Below are 19,032 nucleotides of genomic sequence, written 5' to 3' on the forward strand. Positions count from 1 at the left end.
TAAAAATGCAAAAATTAGCTGGGCATGGTGGTACATGCCCGTAATCCCAGCTACTCAGGAGGCCGAGGCATGAGAATCACTTGAGCCCAGGAGGCAGAGGTTGCAGTGAGATGAGATCACGTCACTGCACTCCAGCCTGGGCAACAGAGTGAGACTCTCAGAAAAAATAAAAATAAAAAAGAAATCTTATCTCCACATGAGGGTGATTCCTAAGTGCGTGGCATCACGTATTTTTTTTTACAAAGATCTGTTGCTTTTTTCCGAAGAAAAGAAAATAGTAATGGAGAGGATGAAAATACATTGAAAGACAATAAAGTCATGCATTTTGAGTAAGGCCAGGTTTAGTCACCACCACCTGAGCTTCTGGAATCCAGCTGAGTGGTTGGGTTTCACAACTCCAGCCTTGCTGTCCACAGTTCTGCTGCCCAGGGCCTCTGCGGGTCTTCCTGCAGCCGCAGAGCAGAGCTCGGGGGAAGCAGCAGGCCTCCTTCCCTCCTTCTATTTCCCCTGCTGGGCTCTCCAGGCAAGGGCTCACCTTCCCAGCATGCGGGCAGGAGTTTGGGCTTTGGGGTGGGCTGGCGGGAGAGGAAGGTATGTGGGCGATAGCAGTGTGAGTGGCTTGTATGTGCAACAGTCAGAGCCCTCCTGGCTCCCTGAGCCAAGAACTGGCCTCTACGTTCCAGTTAATGTTTCTATCTGGCCACCCCCAGGCTGCTAGGGGAACCCTACCTGCCAAGACATCCAGGCCCTCTGCCTGGAGGCTGCATACTGGGCAGTGCTGGGAACGACTGGCTGATAGGTGTGCCGGGAAGCTGGGCGATTCTGGCAGTGCAGGACACTTCCGGAGTGTGAGGAAAATTGCGTCACTGGAACAAAGTGTTTCCTCACAGAGAGGCACAAAGTCCGCATCACCACAGAATCAAAGATGTCTCATTCAGCGCTGGAGCTATAACCGTTCTCTGATGGGTTTTGATGGTTAATCTCATCAAAAATTAAGCTTGTTAAGGGTGGAGCTAATCCCCCTCTCCCTCCCTCTAGTCGGGGGAACACGGTGCCCGGTGGGCGCTCAAGGACTATGTAAAGATAAAGTTGATAGGGGCGTACCACCCCCACATCCCTTCACATAGGAAGAAGACTCACTTCTGCTTACGGCTCGCGTTTGCTCCGTTTCTGTGGAAGTCGTGCCTGCTCCAGGAAGAGCTGGATCATCCATTCATTCATTCATGCATGCATTCATTAAACAGGTATTCACTGACTGTGCCTCAGACCTGGTTTTGGGTACCAAGGAAGTTTTTCAAAACCTCACAGGGCTTTGTAGCTATAAAGATACGTAAGGATCCTTGGGTTCGTTATCTGAAGCCCAGAGAAGGGAGATAACTTATCCAAGAGCACACAGCAAGTTGGGGGCAGCGCTGGGCCAGTGCTCTGAGCTCCTCCAACCCCGCCCCCACCCACCCAGGGCTAGATCTAGATCTACCCTCTCCTCTCCTTAACTCTTCATCGGCTGTACTCCCACCCTAGGGAGTCGAAATCCCCACCCTAGGGAGAGACATATCCTGTCTGGATTGTCCAAAAGGGAATGAAAGGTAAAAATGAAAAAAAAAAAAAAAGTGTCCCCAATTCAAGTCCAGTGCCTCCCTGGTGCGGGCATTCCAGCGTGGCCTGGAGTGAGTGGCAGTCCACCCCCAGAGGCGTCCCCTGGGCGCTCCTAGGGACTCGAATTTCCCACGCGGCTTTTTGCTTTATGTATTCACTGTTTAGACGTTTTCGGTCAAAGCATTTTGGGACTTCCGTAACTCTCAGAGCGCGCCAGGGAGCCGCCCTTAAAGATACCTAGTTACTGATGAGTTCCATCCGGTAAAGCAGAGGGTAGTGGGCGGCTTGGAGACTCAGGATCCGGCTCCCCTCACGCTCCTGGCTGAGTCCCTGGCTTCACAGGGGAAACTACCTCCGCAGGCCAGGACCCATCTAGTTACAGGATACCTCGATGTTACAAAGACGAGGCTTCCAGCGCGGGGGCGTGGAGGCGGCTGCTAGCCCTGCCCGCAGCGTGCTGGCGACCCCCGGGATGCCCCTTCCCTCCCGCGCCTCTGCTCCCTAGCTGGTGGGAGCAGAGCGGCACCGGGATCACTTCCAGGTCCCTTGCACCGGAGCAATGGGCGGCAGCAGGGTCCGGAGTAGGCCCGGCGGGGCCCACGTGGCCAGCACATCGGTCCTCCGCTCGCGATTTCCCTTTTCCGCTCTCGGGCACGAGGTACTGAACGCCAGGTGTAAGCACAGCTGTGCAGCTACAGGCTCTGCCGTTCAGCTGCCGCGGGCGGGGGCCGGGGCCTGCGGCGTCGTGCGCGTGCGCGGACCAGTTCCAGGCGGGCGCGACCGCCGCAGGGCGGGGCGGGGCGAGGCGGCCGCAGGGCGGGGAGGGCGGGGCGCGAAGCCGGGGGCGGGGGCCACGCGTGGGGCAGGCGGTGCTCGGCTCGGCTGACGTCGGCCCGCCGGCGCCCCACCAGCTCCGCGCGGGCCCGGGTTGGCCACCGTCGGGCCCCCGCCCCTCCCCCGGCGGTGTCCCGGCCGGAACCGATCGTGGCTGGTTTGAGCTGGTGCGTCTCCATGGCGACCCGCCGGTGCTATAAGTAGGAAGCGGCGCGCCGTGGGGCTTTGTCAGTCCCTCCTGTAGCCGCCGCCGCCGCCGCCCGCCGCCCCTCTGCCAGCAGCTCCGGCGCCACCTCGGGCCGGCGTCTCCGGCGGGCGGGAGCCAGGCGCTGACGGGCGCGGCGGGGGCGGCCGAGCGCTCCTGCGGCTGCGACTCAGGCTCCGGCGTCTGCGCTTCCCCATGGGGCTGGCCTGCGGCGCCTGGGCGCTCTGAGGTGAGGGACTCCCCGGCCGCGGAGGAAGGGAGGGAGCGAGGGCGGGAGCCGGGGCGGGCTGCGGGCCCCGGGTCCCGGGCACCGGGCACGTGTGCGGCGCGCCTCGCCGGCCTGCGGAGACACGTGGTCGCCGAGCGGGCCACGACCTTGAGGCGCCGCTTCCTCCCGGCCCGGGGTTCTCCCGCGGCTGGATAAGGGTGATTCGGGCGCCTCGTTCTGCCCCCGTCTTCACAGCTCGGGGCTGGAGGGGCCTAGGGGAGACCCACCCGGAGACCCTGCGGCCCCGCGCCGGCCTCTTTCCCAACCCGTCGGCGGCCGCGCGCTGGCCGGGGAGCCGTTGGGGAGGCCCTGGCGGCCGCGCAGCAGGTGCAGGGGCGCAGAGCCCGGGCTCGCCTTGGTACAGACGAGCGGGCCCCGGCCTTGGCGCCTTCAGTTTCCTTCCAGTTTTTATTTTCGCTGTGTCTACAGAGCAGATGACACCAATTTGGAAACCCGCGAGAGTGGGTAGAGCTAAGATAGTCTTGCTGTAGTAGCTGTGATATTAGATGCTCGGCCATGACTTAGAGGTGTTTATTTAAGGACTGTGAATGACTCGGTGATTTCGGAAAAGCTTGGCTTAGATGAACGGACATACACAGGGGAGACAGCCCTAAGGTTTGCAGAAAAGGCTGATTGTGCTGTTTGCGAAGTCGAAATAATTGGTGAAAGTGTAGAAGGCAGAACCTCTCAGGAATGTCTGGGGAGGACAAAGAATGTGTTGGCTGACTTTGTTTAAACATAAAATTGGGCAGACTTTAATTGATTTGTGAAATTTTTTTCAAAGTTTGTTTGAATTAGCCCCTATCTCTTCTAACATTATCCTCTTGTGCTAATTGATTGACCATTTTAAGTAACTTAGCTGTTACAGAAAGACCGAAAGGTGTTCTTCAGTAAAGTATATTTAAGTAAGTTACTTAAGTAACGCCTTAAAAGATACAGAAAAGCAAAAAAGTGTTGGCGTATTAAAAAGAAATCAAAACTTTCCAAGTTTAGGCCTGAACACTGCCTTAAAAATATTTAATAAGGCCTTAAATGACCCAGTTCGTGACTGCATGAGCCTATTTATTATTAAATTGTAAATATTCTTCATATAAACAAAAATATATAACCATGTCTGTAACAAAAATGGTTTTGCTAGCGTTGTTACTCTCTTCCCTTCTCCGAGGGGTGATTTAGGCAACTTCGGAGGTTGACAATGCCAAGCAGTCACAATAGATAGAGCTTTAAAGCAAATTCTATGCATGGGTTTGGATTTATGACAGGCCCGTCACCCTGGGCCTGTCATAGTACCCCATGCCAGAGCAAACTGTGTCCCCGAACCATTGCCTGGCCTCTGTGCCCGTAGGCTGCTGGCACTGAAGTGGGTTGCACAGTGGAAAAGAAGAAAGCTCTACCTGGCAGAAATTTTTAAAGGTTAAAATAAATAATTTTAAGAAAGCTGGTTCACAAGGTGCCACATTTGATGAAAGCAAAATACAGTGGCTTTTATTGTTACTAGAGTGATGTTCTTGCTTGTTTTTCTTACTGGTGAAGTTAGCCCCAAATTATTCTCATAGCTAAGCAAATACGAGAGTGACTGTAAGGACAGTTGGCATTCCCGGAATTGCTAAACTTGGTAGGCAACGCTGGTTTAAGAATACTGAGTTCTAGCCAGGCGTGGTGGCTCACGCCTGTAATCCCAACACTTTGGGAGGCTGAGGCAGGCGGATCACCTGAGGTCGGGAGTTGGAGACCAGCCTGACTAACATGGAGAAATCCCATCTCCAGTAAAAATATAAAATTAGCCAGGCCCCGGGTGTGGTGGCACATGCCGGTAATCCCAGCTACTCGGGAGACTGAGGCAGGAGAATCGCTTGAACCCAGGAGGCGGAGGTTGAGGTGAGCCGAGATCATGCCATTGCACTCCAGCCTGGGCAACAAGAGTAAAACTCTGTCTCAAAAAAAAAAAAAAATACTGAATTCTGATCAGGTAACAGCAACTGTAATACAATGTGATAAGTTGACTTGAAGATTACAGTTTTTAAGAAGTATATACCCAGCTAATACATGAAAATTAACTCGTAAAATCTCAAATGCTCCAGACATTTCCATGATGCCTGTTGGTCAGTAAAAATCATTCTAAGACTTAGTGGAAGTAGGAAATGTTTGTATGGCTGTGTATAAAGGCTATAATGTAATCCCAGCACTTTGGAAGACCGAGGGGGGTGGATCACCTGGGGTCAGGAGTTTGAGACCCGCCTGGACAACGTGGTGAAATCCTGTCTCTACTAAAAACACAAAAATTAGCCGGGCATGGTGACAGGCGCCTGTAATCCCGGCTGCTGGGGAGGCTGAGACAGGAGAATCGCTTGAACCCGGGAGGCAGAGGTTGCCGTGAGCCAAGATTGCACCGCTGCACTCCAGCCTGGGTGACAGCGTGAGACTCTGTCTCAAAAAAAATAAAAAAGTCTATAATGCTATTTTAAGTTTCTAAGGAACTGAAACTGCTCTGAAATAAATCAGACCATTATAAGACTTTTTTCCATATCAGTGAGCTAAGTGCAGATAAGCTTCTGAAACTTGCATGCTAGATTTTTTTGGTACAAATATTTGAAATGCTTAGTGTGCTGCCTTGGAAAAACCTGGTATTTTTTGTGGTGTCCTTATACTGCCAAGGTTTATGGAATCATGTACCTTATGCCTAGTAATAATCAGGATGACCAGGCCAGTGAGTGGTTCATATCCGGGGCATGATTAGCTCTGCGTGTGCTCGGCCAGTGCCCCATCTTCAACTCGATGTGTTCCTAAGGTAGACAGCAAATTCCCTATTTTATTTCTCAGATTGTCACTGCTGTTCCAAGGGCACACGCAGAGGGATTTGGAATTCCTGGAGAGTTGCCTTTGTGAGAAGCTGGAAATATTTCTTTCAATTCCATCTCTTAGTTTTCCATGTAAGTATTCAGTTTACATTTATGTTGCAGGTTAATCTTAAGAATTGTATTGCTAAGGCTTCTAAGTGAATTTCTCCACTCTATTTGCATTTTGTTGCATTTCAGAGGAACATCAAGAAATCATGAACAACTTTGGTAATGAAGAGTTTGACTGCCACTTCCTCGATGAAGGTTTTACTGCCAAGGACATTCTGGACCAGAAAATTCATGAAGTTTCTTCTTCTGTAAGTATATGAGGCCCATGCTGGCAGTGCAGCTGGGAGTGCCAGGCAAGTGGAAAACTTCGGCAGGGTCTAAGGAAGAGCAGTGAGGCTTACGTGTCTTGTTACGGAATGTAGAAGTTAATTCACTGGTGGTAAATTAATAGTGATAATGGTGATACTCATATCAGTGGCTAGACTCAAAAGAGCAGGATTCATTGTGACTGATGGGAATGAAGGTCGCTGGCTGCTGGTGTGGTGTGTGGTGAGGCTGCTAGTGAGTCACCTGTGACCACTCTTGTTTCAGGATGATAAGGATGCCTTCTATGTGGCAGACCTGGGAGACATTCTAAAGAAACATCTGAGGTGGTTAAAAGCTCTCCCTCGTGTCACCCCCTTTTATGCAGTCAAATGTAATGATAGCAAAGCCATCGTGAAGACCCTTGCTGCTATCGGGACAGGATTTGACTGTGCTAGCAAGGTAAGCGATAGCAGCAGGCCTCAAAAGTGTTGTATAAAATGGGCCTGGTATTCCCCACGAGGCAGATACAAGTTGTGTTTTTTGGGCAATAAATGCTCACTAAAGGCAAATGGGGCGGCGGGGTACATGACAACTTCCCATGCTTTTCTGTTTATTCCACGTGTTAAGCCACGTATGGATAGCATGACACCACTCTTCTTTTTCAGACTGAAATACAGTTGGTGCAGAGTCTGGGGGTGCCTCCAGAGAGGATTATCTATGCAAATCCTTGTAAACAAGTATCTCAAATTAAGTATGCTGCTAATAATGGAGTCCAGATGATGACTTTTGATAGTGAAGTTGAGTTGATGAAAGTTGCCAGAGCACATCCCAAAGCAAAGTGAGTTATTCCCCCATCTGAGGGCAAGATCGGGAGCATAAGATATGTGGATTCTTATCAAACAAACTTAAATTTCTGATTATTATATTTCTATACTTTAGTAGAAAGTAGTTGAAACCCCCTATTGAGTCATGAAGCCTGGGACTCAAACTACAGAATATATCAGCGACAGTGTTTAGAACAGGATTGTTTTTATTTTAATCGTGGCTATAAGTGAACATCTATGATGAGACATTTGCTGCACTTTCCTTGCTTGTAGGTTGGTTTTGCGGATTGCCACTGATGATTCCAAAGCAGTCTGTCGTCTCAGTGTGAAATTCGGTGCCACGCTCAGAACCAGCAGGCTCCTTTTGGAACGGGCGAAAGAGCTAAATATCGATGTTGTTGGTGTCAGGTGAGCTTTTGGTGGGATAGCTAGAGGTCAAGACATTGAACAGTTTGAGTTTTACAGACTTTCTCCTAGTGTTTGCTATTATTTTAAGAAATACTAAGACACAGTGTCTCGTCTCTTTATTTTACCCCAGCTTCCATGTAGGAAGCGGCTGTACCGATCCTGAGACCTTCGTGCAGGCAATCTCTGATGCCCGCTGTGTTTTTGACATGGGGGTGAGTATACGTGACCCTGTTAGGGAAGGGCGGGACACAACTGACAATAACTAGTCTTAATTCTAGAGTTAACTTTTTATGGCAGTTGGTTCTGTATTACATGGGTTTCAACCTATCTGCTGCATACATTTTTGTTATTAGCTGTGGATCTGGCTGACTTATTTTCTTGATTCTAGGCTGAGGTTGGTTTCAGCATGTATCTGCTTGATATTGGCGGTGGCTTTCCTGGATCTGAGGATGTGAAACTTAAATTTGAAGAGGTAATTTAGAACAAAACTGTAATACTCAGTAGCCGTTCTAATACCTTTTTGGAATATTTCAAAATTTAAGTGTCTTAACTAATACCACGATGGGCTGAAGTGTCTTGGTGTGATATTTTGAGTGATTTCTTTGTGCTGTCTGACATTACACTTGATACCATTTGGTTTTCTAAAGTGTGAATCAGCTTTCCCAGAAGTCTTGGATAATTGGTTACATTGGAAATCATGGCTCACACCTGTAATCCAGCACTTTGGGAGGCCGAGGTGGTAGGATCACTTGAGCCCAGGAGTTCGAGACCAGCCTGGGCAACACAGTGAGACCCCATCTCTACAAAAAAATTTTAAAATTAGCCTGGTGTGGTGGCGGGCACCTGTAATCCCAGCTACTTGGAAGGCTGAGGTGGGAGGATCACTTGAGCCCAGGAGGTTGAGGCTGCAGTGAGCCACGATCATGCCACTGCACTCAGCCTGGGCTACAGAGTGAGACCCTGTCTCAAAAAAAAAAAAAGAAAAAGCATGTTGCTGTGGGCGTCCTAGAGAATATGCTGACTGTAGCACATCATCACCCCAAATGTGCTTTGCTAGACCTATGCTTCCTCTCCTTAAAATGCTTGAAATGTTTAGTCACTTAGGAAGTTAAGCCATTATATTGGTGCTTGAATTTATAAAATACATCCACATGGTTTGTTAAAATCATGACGTAGGCAGAATAGGATTTTTATCCTGTTGGCATGTATTTGTTAAAATGTTTTGACATCTTGATGCCTTCCTAGGTAGTAGTTAGTTGCGTAATGTTCTTTGATAAAAATCATACCCATAACATCCTAAAGGAGATAGGGTGCCTGGAGGGGAATGAAAACGAGCCACCTGGGATATGTAGCCTGGTTTTCAGGGAGATGTTGATGTTTTTTTGCTTTTGTTAGTTAATGATAAACCTGTCTGTTGATGCCTGGTCTCATGATGTCATGTCACAAGGCCCTGTGATGTTACTCCCCCATGTGAATTTCCCACAGTGAAGGCTGCTCTTTCTTTTCTGTTTCACTCTCTTAGATCACCGGTGTAATCAACCCAGCGTTGGACAAATACTTTCCGTCAGACTCTGGAGTGAGAATCATAGCTGAGCCTGGCAGATACTATGTTGCATCAGCTTTCACGCTTGCAGTTAATATCATTGCCAAGAAAATTGTATTAAAGGAACAGACGGGCTCTGATGGTATGTATAAAGGACGAATCACTTCATGTATAACTGAAAGCTGATGCAAAAAGTCATTAAGATTGTTGATCTGCCTTTCTAGACGAAGATGAGTCGAGTGAGCAGACCTTTATGTATTATGTGAATGATGGCGTCTATGGATCATTTAATTGCATACTCTATGACCACGCACATGTAAAGCCCCTTCTGCAAAAGGTAATTTCTGAGCATACTGTATGAAACAATTAAGAGGACTGGTCACAACACGTGTAATTAAGCAGTACTTCCTCTCTCCGTCTCTTTATATAGAGACCTAAACCAGATGAGAAGTATTATTCATCCAGCATATGGGGACCAACATGTGATGGCCTCGATCGGATTGTTGAGCGCTGTGACCTGCCCGAAATGCATGTGGGTGATTGGATGCTCTTTGAAAACATGGGCGCTTACACTGTTGCTGCTGCCTCTACGTTCAATGGCTTCCAGAGGCCGACGATCTACTATGTGATGTCAGGGCCTGCGTGGTAAGTAAGCCATGCATGTTGATGGTGCTGCCAAGAATAGGCACCTTCTTGGATGTGTGCTTCTTGTCTAGACGAATAAGAAATTGTCTTGCCTAAGATTAAATATATATGGATATTTTTCCTAAGAAAAGTTTTAGAAAAGACTGATGAGTGTATTTCTATGTAATTGGAATATATTTAAGTTCATGCCATGTGTCTTGTGGTTTCCTTATTACCAAAACGGTGACTGAAGAAACGCTTGCTTTAGAAATACATTGAATTGGCCAGGTGTGCTGGCTCACACCTGAAATCACAACACTTTGGGAGGCCAAGGCAGAAGGATCACTTGAGCCCAGGAGTTCGAGCCTGGGCAACATAGTGAGACCCTGTCTCTACAAAAAATTAAAAAATTAGTTGGCCATGGTAGTGGGCGCCTGTAGTCCCAGCTGCTTGGCTAAGGTGAGAGGTTTGCTTGAGCCTGGGAGGTTGAGGCTGCGGTGAGCTATGATAGCACCATTGTATTCCAGCCTGAGTAACAGAGAAAGACCCTGTCTCAGAAAAAAAAAAAATACATTGAATTGTTTTCTGATGGGAAGTAAATACTCTCATGCCCAGTTAGGAGTGAGTCAGGGTTTTTAATATGCCACTTTTTCTTTCTCAGGCAACTCATGCAGCAATTCCAGAACCCCGACTTCCCACCCGAAGTAGAGGAACAGGATGCCAGCACCCTGCCTGTGTCTTGTGCCTGGGAGAGTGGGATGAAACGCCACAGAGCAGCCTGTGCTTCGGCTAGTATTAATGTGTAGATAGCACTCTGGTAGCTGTTAACTGCAAGTTTAGCTTGAATTAAGGGATTTGGGGGGACCATGTAACTTAATTACTGCTAGTTTTGAAATGTCTTTGTAAGAGTAGGGTCGCCATAATGCAGCCATATGGAAGACTAGGATATGGGTCACACTTATCTGTGTTCCTATGGAAACTATTTGAATATTTGTTTTATATGGATTTTTATTCACTCTTCAGACACGCTACTCAAGAGTGCCCCTCAGCTGCTGAACAAGCATTTGTAGCTTGTACAATGGCAGAATGGGCCAAAAGCTTAGTGTTGTGACCTGTTTTTAAAATAAAGTATCTTGAAATAATTAGGCATTGGGACGTTTTTATGGTGTGTTCATTCCAGACAGTTCACGAATCCCGTGTAGCTCGCTCTGATTCTCAGAGAACAATGAGTGGGTCCACCCACACACAGGTAGGAGGACAGGTGAGACGGAAGCCCCATCCTCCCATGTGGACGGTGCACATCTGCTCAGCCCACCCCACATGTCCAGAGTTGGCTGCGAACTCCGTGTCCAGAGCCCCTGGTAGTGGGACCTACTTAAGTCTGACGGACCTGTCCTGTCCAGGCCAGTGCCCAGGGAAGGTGTGGGAGGCCCTTTGAGCCTGGCCTGCAGAGACCATCCGTGTCCCCTCCCACTTTCATGCCCGTGAGAAGTTAGGAATGTATACGGTACCACATTTGGCAGTCAGCTTATTTTAATAAATTCAGCAACAGCAAGTCCCTACCATGTTGTGTATCTTCACCATCTTGTCTGACCATGACCACTGGCCTTGTGTGTTCTTTTACTCAACGTGTACCCCCGCTCTCCCCCAAAGTGTGGCAGGTTCTCATGCTCCTTAACCCCCACTGTGGCAATGTCTTACGGGTAGCGCTGAAGCTGCAGGAGGAGGGAAGGACACGTCAGAGCCACCAGGCAGTGGGAGCATCTTGGAGTCCCCACCAGCCTCATGAGGGGGACAGGAAGAGAGCAAATGTGTAGGGAGGAAGGCTGTGGCTCCTCCCGGGGTGGGAAGGTCAAGCCGATGCTGTCACCCATTTACCAAAGCTGAAGAGAGTGACTTCCTGCCTTTCTCAAAAGCATCACCTTCCCCTGAGCCCTGAGTCCAGAGAAGCCAGGGGCCCTCATGTGGCTGCCGAGTTAGCTCAGGGCTTGGCTTATCACCAACTCTGGTCTCCCTGGGCCAGGGTTGCCAAAACATGAAAGATTTTTTCAGGAGTCATAGAGGTTGGTTCTGACTGGAGGGGGAGGGCGGGAAGGAGTGCTGTAGTCCACAGCCCTGCCTTCCGGGAGCCTGAGAAGTAGGATGCTGGTGTGTTTGGGTAACTCTGAGCTCCCCAACAAGGGCAGTTCCCTGGGATCCGGGACCCACTATGTTGAGAGAGTTGGCACTGAGTATGTACTGTGTGCCAAGAAATTTGAGCTAGACACCAAGCCTAGAATCTTGGTAAATTAGGTCTTCCATCTTAAAAAGGAAGAAATTCCCGAGATCGCTTAGTGGCAGTGCTGAGCTTGGACTGAAAAGGGGGGTATTCCACTCAAAATCAACTAAGGCTTTGGAAACAATGCTCTTTCAGCCAGTTAGGGAAAATGTAATCCAACAACGGTCAGTAGTGCCAGTGGGGACAGAAACAGCCGCAGGTAATCCCGTGCTACACGTGAGCGGCCCCTGAAACCTCGCTTCTGACCACAGCTTGGCGCAGCCACTTACAGGCCCCAACAAAGCCAGACTTGGGTCTGTGAAATGATGTGGCCAGGCTTGATCAAGTGATCTTCCTTGGCCCTTGTACATGGGAGCAGGCAGGCGAATTTGGCAGAATAGACCAGAGAACGAGGACAACCAGACGGTAGCCGGGGCTGTGTCGACACCAGGCACCGTCCTCCAGGAGGCTTAAGTCCTGCTTTGCATTTGGGTATCTCCACGTCATTTTTAAAGATGGTGCTGTCTGGTCATGCACAGATACTGGGCCTTTCTAGACTCGTGACTTGAAGTGAATACAGCTCCACCATGACCACTTGTGAATTTCTTCCTGGCGTGCTGGCCCCCGGGAGAGGGGATTCAGGGGAATTGAGCTATTGGGCAAAGGTAAAGGCAGCCAGAGTGCATTAGAATCACTCAGGGTGCTTTTTAAAAATACTCATTATTGCTCCCTGACCACTTTCCCCAGACTCTGGGGATGGGGTAGTGTTGGAGCAACTGGAGAACCATCTGGAAGACATAAAAGTATCCCCAACTCCTGCTCCAAAATACATTCCAGATAGATGAAAGTTTTAAATATAACAGATTAGACCATAAACCTACTGGAAACAAAGTCAAAAGGCAAGGGACAAACAGGGCTACGATGCCCGTGAAAAGGACTAATTTTCTTCATATTAAAAACTCCAACAAATCAATAAAGTAACAATGCAATAGAAAGTGGGCAAGGCATAAACTTGGCTCACAGTAAACTTTTTTTTTTTTTTTTGGTAGGCAGAGTCTCACTCTCACCCAGGCTGGAATGCAGTGGCACCATCTCAGCTCACTGTAACCTCTGTCTCCCGGGTTCAAACGATTCTTCTGCCTCAGACCCCTGAGTAGCTAGGACTACAGGTGCATGCCACCACACCGGGCTAATTTTTGTGTTTGTAGTAGAGACGGTTTCACCATGTTGGCCAGGCTGGCTTTGAACTCCTGGTCTCAAGTGATCCACCCATCTCTGCCTCCCAAAGTGCAGGGATTATAAGCATGAGCCACTACACCCAGCCAACAGTAAACGTTTTGAACATGAAGACATTTGTCAACCAAAGGAAACACACAGTAAAACTATGAGAATCTATTTCTCACCTATCAGATTGGCAAAGACAAGAGTTCCCCAGCTCGCGGGGTGAGCAGGTGTGTTCAAGCACTGGGCGGAAAAGTAAATTAGAGCAACAGTCTCTTTGGAGGGAACTTGACAATATCAATAATCCACATTATCTTTGACCCAGCAGTTCTAAGAATTTCTCTGATGATACTCTTCGAAAATTATTCATTGTGGCATCATTTGTAAACAATCTCTTGTATACAAGCAGGTACTGATGAAATTGTCAATGGAACGGGATATACAGTGGTTAAGGAATGAAGCAGATTCATCAGTACTGATAAGGAACAAGCTCCAAGCTAGATTCAATGAGGATAGCAAAGCAAGGGGCACGTGTAGTATGCTACTATGTGTGTAAAAAGCAAAATCAAACCCCAACAAACTGTGTGTGTACATACATACTTGCATATGCATGGCATATTTCTGGAAGAGCTTGTAAGAAACAGGTAACAGAGGTTGCCTCTAGGCAGAAGAACCAGAGGCCTGGGCCGAGAGTGGGGACTGGCTCCACACTGCGCTTTTGACATTGGAATGTATTACTGACTTTACGAGGATTGTAAAATAGGTTTCCCACGTGAAGACATAAACTCAGAGATGAACTCAAGTCACGCAGATAGTGAGGCAGCATTCAAGCCAGGTCAGAGGACCCCAGCATTCATTCGGTGTTTCCCTACCCTGGGAACATGCTGTTAAGCAGCTGGAGGGTGGCTTGGGCAGTGGACTGGCTCAGGGGGACACGGTAGAGTTGCTCACGACCTGGTCCTCACCTTTGCAGGGTCCAGGAGGGCTGGCTCATGCCAACCCAGCTCATGAGGCCGACGAAGGCAGCAGACCCATCAGAAGCCAAAGATGGGAACATTCCTGGCACATCAGCAGGTGGTCAACCCCTCCCTCCCCGACAGTGTCAGGGCCAGGCACTGCCCCTCACAGATAGCCTGCAGCAACCAAGGGCAGGCCAGAAGCCGGTGGGCAGAGCAAGCCACGTGTGCCCCCTGCGGCCCTCTTGAGCCCTGGCTGACGCCCACTTTGCACTTTCTCGTGGGTAGGGCCTGCCCCTTCCCGGGCCTCACTCGGCTTGTCTTGTGAAGTCATGTGCTCGTCACACCCCCAGCAGTGACCTCTTCTACTGGGACCACACATCTCTTCGCAGGTTCCCTCCTTACTAGATTTTCCTAAGTGACTCGAAGTGGCTGGCTAGCCCCCTCCGCTTTAGGGGGTTTTCTGGCTGTCACCCTGTACCCTCTTTGACATGGGCCCTCCCCCATGATGGATCTGGGGGTTTGCTTTGCACCATCTCTGGGCCCGGCTGGAAAACTGCCCCTGAAGGCAAGAGTCGACCCGTTTCAAATCGGGCTGTGTCCCCACCAGGGATTCCCGAGAAGCCTCAGTGCCTGGGGGTGAGGGGGGCAAGTGGGGGGCTCTGCCTTCTCCGCCTCACCCAATCTCACCCATCGGGTTTCAAGGTAGGATGTCATGTGAAGCAAAGGCTTTGCTGAGTTCTCCCAGTTCTTGTGTTTTACAGATGGGATGAAGCCCAGAGAGGTCAAGTGACTCGTCCAAGGCGAGTCCGTGAGTTAGAAGGAGGGCCTGGGTGTCCTCAGGGCCCTGCCTCACCAGCCAGCTTCTGCTCCTGGGCTCTTGCTGAACAATGACCATGACTAGAATGCGGCATCCTTCTCTCACCAAGGGCAACGTGTTCCCGGCCCCTGCTCTCTGCCAATCCTATTCCCTGCCAGGGTGGCAGAGGCAGCCCCGAGCACCCATGGCTCCGGAATACCACAGAGGGTGGCACCTGGCCCTGCATTCCTGCTGTGGCTTCAGCTTCGGCTGGAGCTGGACAGACGAAGCTGGACCCAGGCCCCACACCTCACTAGGCACTAGCCAGACCCAGGCCCCATGCCTCACTAGGCACAGGGGTCCCCACGGCCGCCTCCTTCTGAGTGGGGGTTGAGCTGGTGCCCCCCACCCACGGCAGGGCAGCTACAAGGGAGGATAGGTGAAGGCCCGAATGCAGGGCACAGAGTGGAAGCGCCTCCGGAATTCTTGCTGCTGTTGGGAGTTAGGAGAATTTTATCCACGTGCAGCGTTGACTCCAGGCTGGAGAGGGCTGTGACCAGGCGTGCTCTGCCACTGGCCAGGGGTTACCTAGGTGGAGCTCAGTCAGGTGACTTGTGGAGCTCAGGCCCGTGAGCTTGTGAGCTGGGGATCGGGGGTCTCCAGGCTGGGCCAGCTCGGGGGTGGCTCCGCAGGGGAGGAGACCTGGTGCCCTGCTGGGCAAGGGTCAGTCTGGGCCTGGGTGGTTCCGCCAGGAGGGTCATGCACCTGGCCCTGGGGGTGCCTGTCAGAAGGCCTGGCCCTTCCAGCTTCTCACCCGCCCCAGGGCTGTGCAGGCCCCACTCCCTGGCTTCTCAAGGAGGGTTGCCAGATTTAGCACAAAGATAAGATACTGCACGGGACATATGTCAGCTGCAAAATTGCTTCTTGTTGATCTGAAATTCAAGTGTAACTGGGTGCCCTGTATTGTATCTGGCATTCCTATCTGGCAATAAGGCCTCTGGTCCTGGGTACCAGGAGCCTGGCCTCAGCTTTTGTGTGCCGTTTGGCCCACCATAAGTCAGGGGCTCCTCTGGGCCTCAGCATCCTCCTCCGTCATCAAATGCCGCCCAGGACAGAAAGCTTTTCTCGAAAGCAGGCCCACCTGGAACCAGCACACCCAAGCCCTGGATGGCCCTCCTAGCTATGGACACCAGGGGGCAGCAGCACCCCGCATTGGCAGCGCGGTCAGGGCCAGGAAAAGGTGGTCAGATCACTCGACCACTGGGCAAACACTGACAGCTGGACTATCACAGGGGGCCCTTGACAGCCTCAGGGCTGTGAGACTGGAGCGTGGCCTCGATCCAGAGCTCCCGACTCAGCCACTCCAGGGTCCCGGGGGCTTTGAGGAAGGGGCACCAGGCAGCCCAGTCCCCGACCAGACCACTCCCCTGACCCCCAAAACACTTCCTGAGGCCCCCCAGGTGAAGCCCCCAGCCCAGCCCCTGCACCCCTGCCCCATGTTGTAGAACCAGACCTGTGTACAGCTGATGGGGCCCTGCAGCCTTGGTCCTGCCTGTCCCCCTGCCCGTCCCCGAAGTGGCCCCAATCCCCTCTGAGGTGTTCCCAATCCTCCCCTGTGCCCACCAGCAACTGGTGACCCCACCCGGCCTCCCCTGACCACCCCCCATGATAGACTGAGTGGGCGGAGGGCAGATCTCCCCCCGCCACCCCTCCTGTGGGGCTGGTGCCTGGCACCTGTCCCTGAGCCAGAGGCAGAGCCCACCTGAGGCTGCCTGTGACGCCCTCCCCATCCCCCACACACCACCACACATGCAAACACACCACACACATCCACAGCGCACACTAAGACCACATGCCCCAGCCTCACACACACCCCACAAGACACCCGCACACATGGCTCCCATGCTCTGCCATCCCCGCCAGGGTGCCTGACCCTAACCCTGGGGCCCCCACCTTCCGAGGTCCCCAGGAACCTGGAGGTCAGGTCCTGCCCCTGAGGACCCTTGCCATTCCCCTCAAGGCCCTGCAGCCCCTCCCTCTGCCCCTGGTTCCCTGACCACATGGTTTACAGGTGAAGACACAGCGCTTGTCCAGTGCCAGGCGGCTCATTCGAGGTGGAGCTGGGACTTGGCCTGGGTCTCAGTGTGTGTCCAGGGCATAAGCTTGTGCGGTTCCAGGTGCGTGAAGACAGAGCAGAGCCACCTGCTGACCCTCCCTTCATTCATTCATCCCCACTCATTCCTGAGCAGCCTCGCAGGGATTCAGGGTGGAGACAACCAGAGTAATTTGATGAGGTCACCGAAGGCGACCTCTGGAGGAGGGGACATGGAGGCCTAGGACAGGCCTGGTGCAGGGAAGCTCAGCGTGGAGGGAGGCCACTGTGGGCCCAGGTGGGCCAGGAAGGGGAGCAGGGTGCCCAGAGCCCAGGCCCAGCCTCTCAGGCCACGGAGCCAGGCACCCCACCTGGCCCTCCTGGAATGAGCTGCCAGGGCTGCCACTCAACAGCCTCATGTGGCACTCCAGAAGCCACCCACCTGTGGACCCGGGTCCACCACAGCACACGCAATTCCACACACACACACACACACACACACACAAACACAGCACAGTACACACCACCACACACATCCACAGCACACGCAATGCCACACACACAGAGCACACACCACCACACACATCCACAGCACACAGTTACACCATGCCCCACACACCATGACACACAAACACACCACACACATCCACATCACACACACACAGCACAGTACACACCACCACACACATCCACAGCACACACAGTTACACCATGCCCCACACACCATGACACACACACACATGCATCCACATCACACACATGTACACATAGTTACACCATGCCCCACACACCACCACACACGCAAACATACCACACACATCCACAGCACACACACAGTCACACCATCCCTTACACACCACCACACACGCAAATACACCACACACATCCACATCACACAAAGTCACACCATACCCCACACACCACCACACACACACACAAACACACCACATCCACAGCACACACACACAGTCACACCATGCCCCACACACCACCACACACGCAAACATACCACACACATCCACAGCACACACACACAGTCACACCATGCCCACACACCACCACACATGCAAACACACCACACACCTCGACATCACACACAAAGTCACACCATCCCCACACCATTCCCACACACCCAAACACACCACACACATCCACAGCACACACTAAGACCACATGCCCCAGCCACACACACACCCAACACAACACACAGACGCACACACACACACCTAGTGGATGAGCCCGCTCGAGCCCGGAGGGCCTGGCTGCAGCTGGAAGAGGCCGTGGGCAGGTGGCTCCAGGGCGGGCCAGGGTCTGCCTTCCCGTGAACTGCAGGAGGCAGGTGGCCCCTTCAGGTCGGGGCCCCATGGTACAGTCCCACAGCCCGCTGGGAAGAGCCGGAGGAGCTGAGGCCTTCCAGGGGCCCTCCAGGGGCTGCCGCCCCGCCCGCCCCCGCTGGCCTCAGCCACCCCTCCTCCCGAGCTCCCTCCCACCCTCCCCAGCCTCCTGCCCCAGGCAGGCTGTACCCGCCCCCGCAGCTCCTGCGCCCCGGCAGTGCCCTGCTGTGCCATGCCCCACGCTGGCCCTGGGGAGGTGTTTGCTGGATAGACAGCTACCCCCCGGGGCCCAGGCCCGCAGTGCTCCTTCGCCACCATGTCTCCAGCATCACCCCGTCTCCTCTGAGACCTCTTCCCAGGCCACAGTAAGGGAGCCCCAAGCCAAGGAGAGGTCGTGCCCAGCTTAAAGGAAACTGACCTTGGCCCTGCCCTGCCCTGCCCTACCCCGCCCCACTCTGGGCCGGGATACATCGCTGCCGACCCGGAGCCGGAGCCCAGGACCAGCGGGCACCAGGCCCCTGCGCCGCAGTGGCGGGGTCAGAGCGGCAGGACTGGGTGGCTGGTGACAGGTGGGACTAGCACGGGACCACTTGCCTCTCGAGCTGAGCCCCGCCCCTGCCCCACAGCTCCATTTTCCTCTTGTTCCTTTCAGGGCTGCCAGGCTGCTTGCCCAAGCCGGAGTCTGTTCCCCGACGGCCGAGGCTCCCGCTGGCTGGCAGCTCCCCAGGTGTGTGGGCTTGATTCACAACGGCGCCCAGCCCAGGGCAAGGCGGCTGGGGGAAGGTCACGTCACGGATGAACCCAAGGCCGAACTCCTGTTTTTCTAAATACCTTTTCCTGGGCCCACGAGGTCCCTCTCAGAAGCCTGAAGGTCCTGTGGGTTCTGTCTCCTCTTGGGGGGCTGTGATCCTAACTGGAC

The 19,032-nt window shown here is 52.3% G+C and overlaps 1 protein-coding gene and 1 non-coding gene across 3 annotated transcripts; both read left to right on the plus strand.

Moving 5' to 3' along the window:
* Window positions 1-2,458: 2,458 nt before the first annotated feature.
* Window positions 2,459-10,599, plus strand: ODC1 (ornithine decarboxylase 1). Of its 2 annotated transcripts, none has more exons than XM_009441962.5 (12): window positions 2,459-2,864; window positions 5,724-5,833; window positions 5,939-6,057; window positions 6,341-6,514; window positions 6,721-6,893; window positions 7,153-7,287; window positions 7,418-7,499; window positions 7,676-7,759; window positions 8,810-8,972; window positions 9,055-9,167; window positions 9,261-9,475; window positions 10,116-10,596. In XM_009441962.5, the coding sequence occupies exons 3-12, from the start codon at window positions 5,956-5,958 to the stop codon at window positions 10,258-10,260; spliced, it is 1,386 nt and encodes a 461-aa protein (XP_009440237.2). In that variant the 5' UTR covers window positions 2,459-2,864; window positions 5,724-5,833; window positions 5,939-5,955; the 3' UTR covers window positions 10,261-10,596. The 2 variants fall into 2 exon arrangements, with proteins under 2 accessions (XP_009440237.2, NP_001266840.1); NM_001279911.1 differs by lacking the exon at window positions 2,459-2,864 and adding an exon at window positions 3,215-3,364 and having other exon boundaries at window positions 10,116-10,599.
* Window positions 4,143-4,278, plus strand: LOC112208261 (small nucleolar RNA SNORA42/SNORA80 family). The gene has a single exon (XR_002942677.1). It is a non-coding gene; the product is annotated as a small nucleolar RNA SNORA42/SNORA80 family (small nucleolar RNA).
* Window positions 10,600-19,032: the final 8,433 nt, after the last annotated feature.

The sequence above is a fragment of the Pan troglodytes genome, chromosome 12 (assembly GCF_028858775.2).
Source record: "Pan troglodytes isolate AG18354 chromosome 12, NHGRI_mPanTro3-v2.0_pri, whole genome shotgun sequence".
Taxonomy (NCBI): Eukaryota; Metazoa; Chordata; class Mammalia; order Primates; family Hominidae; genus Pan; species Pan troglodytes.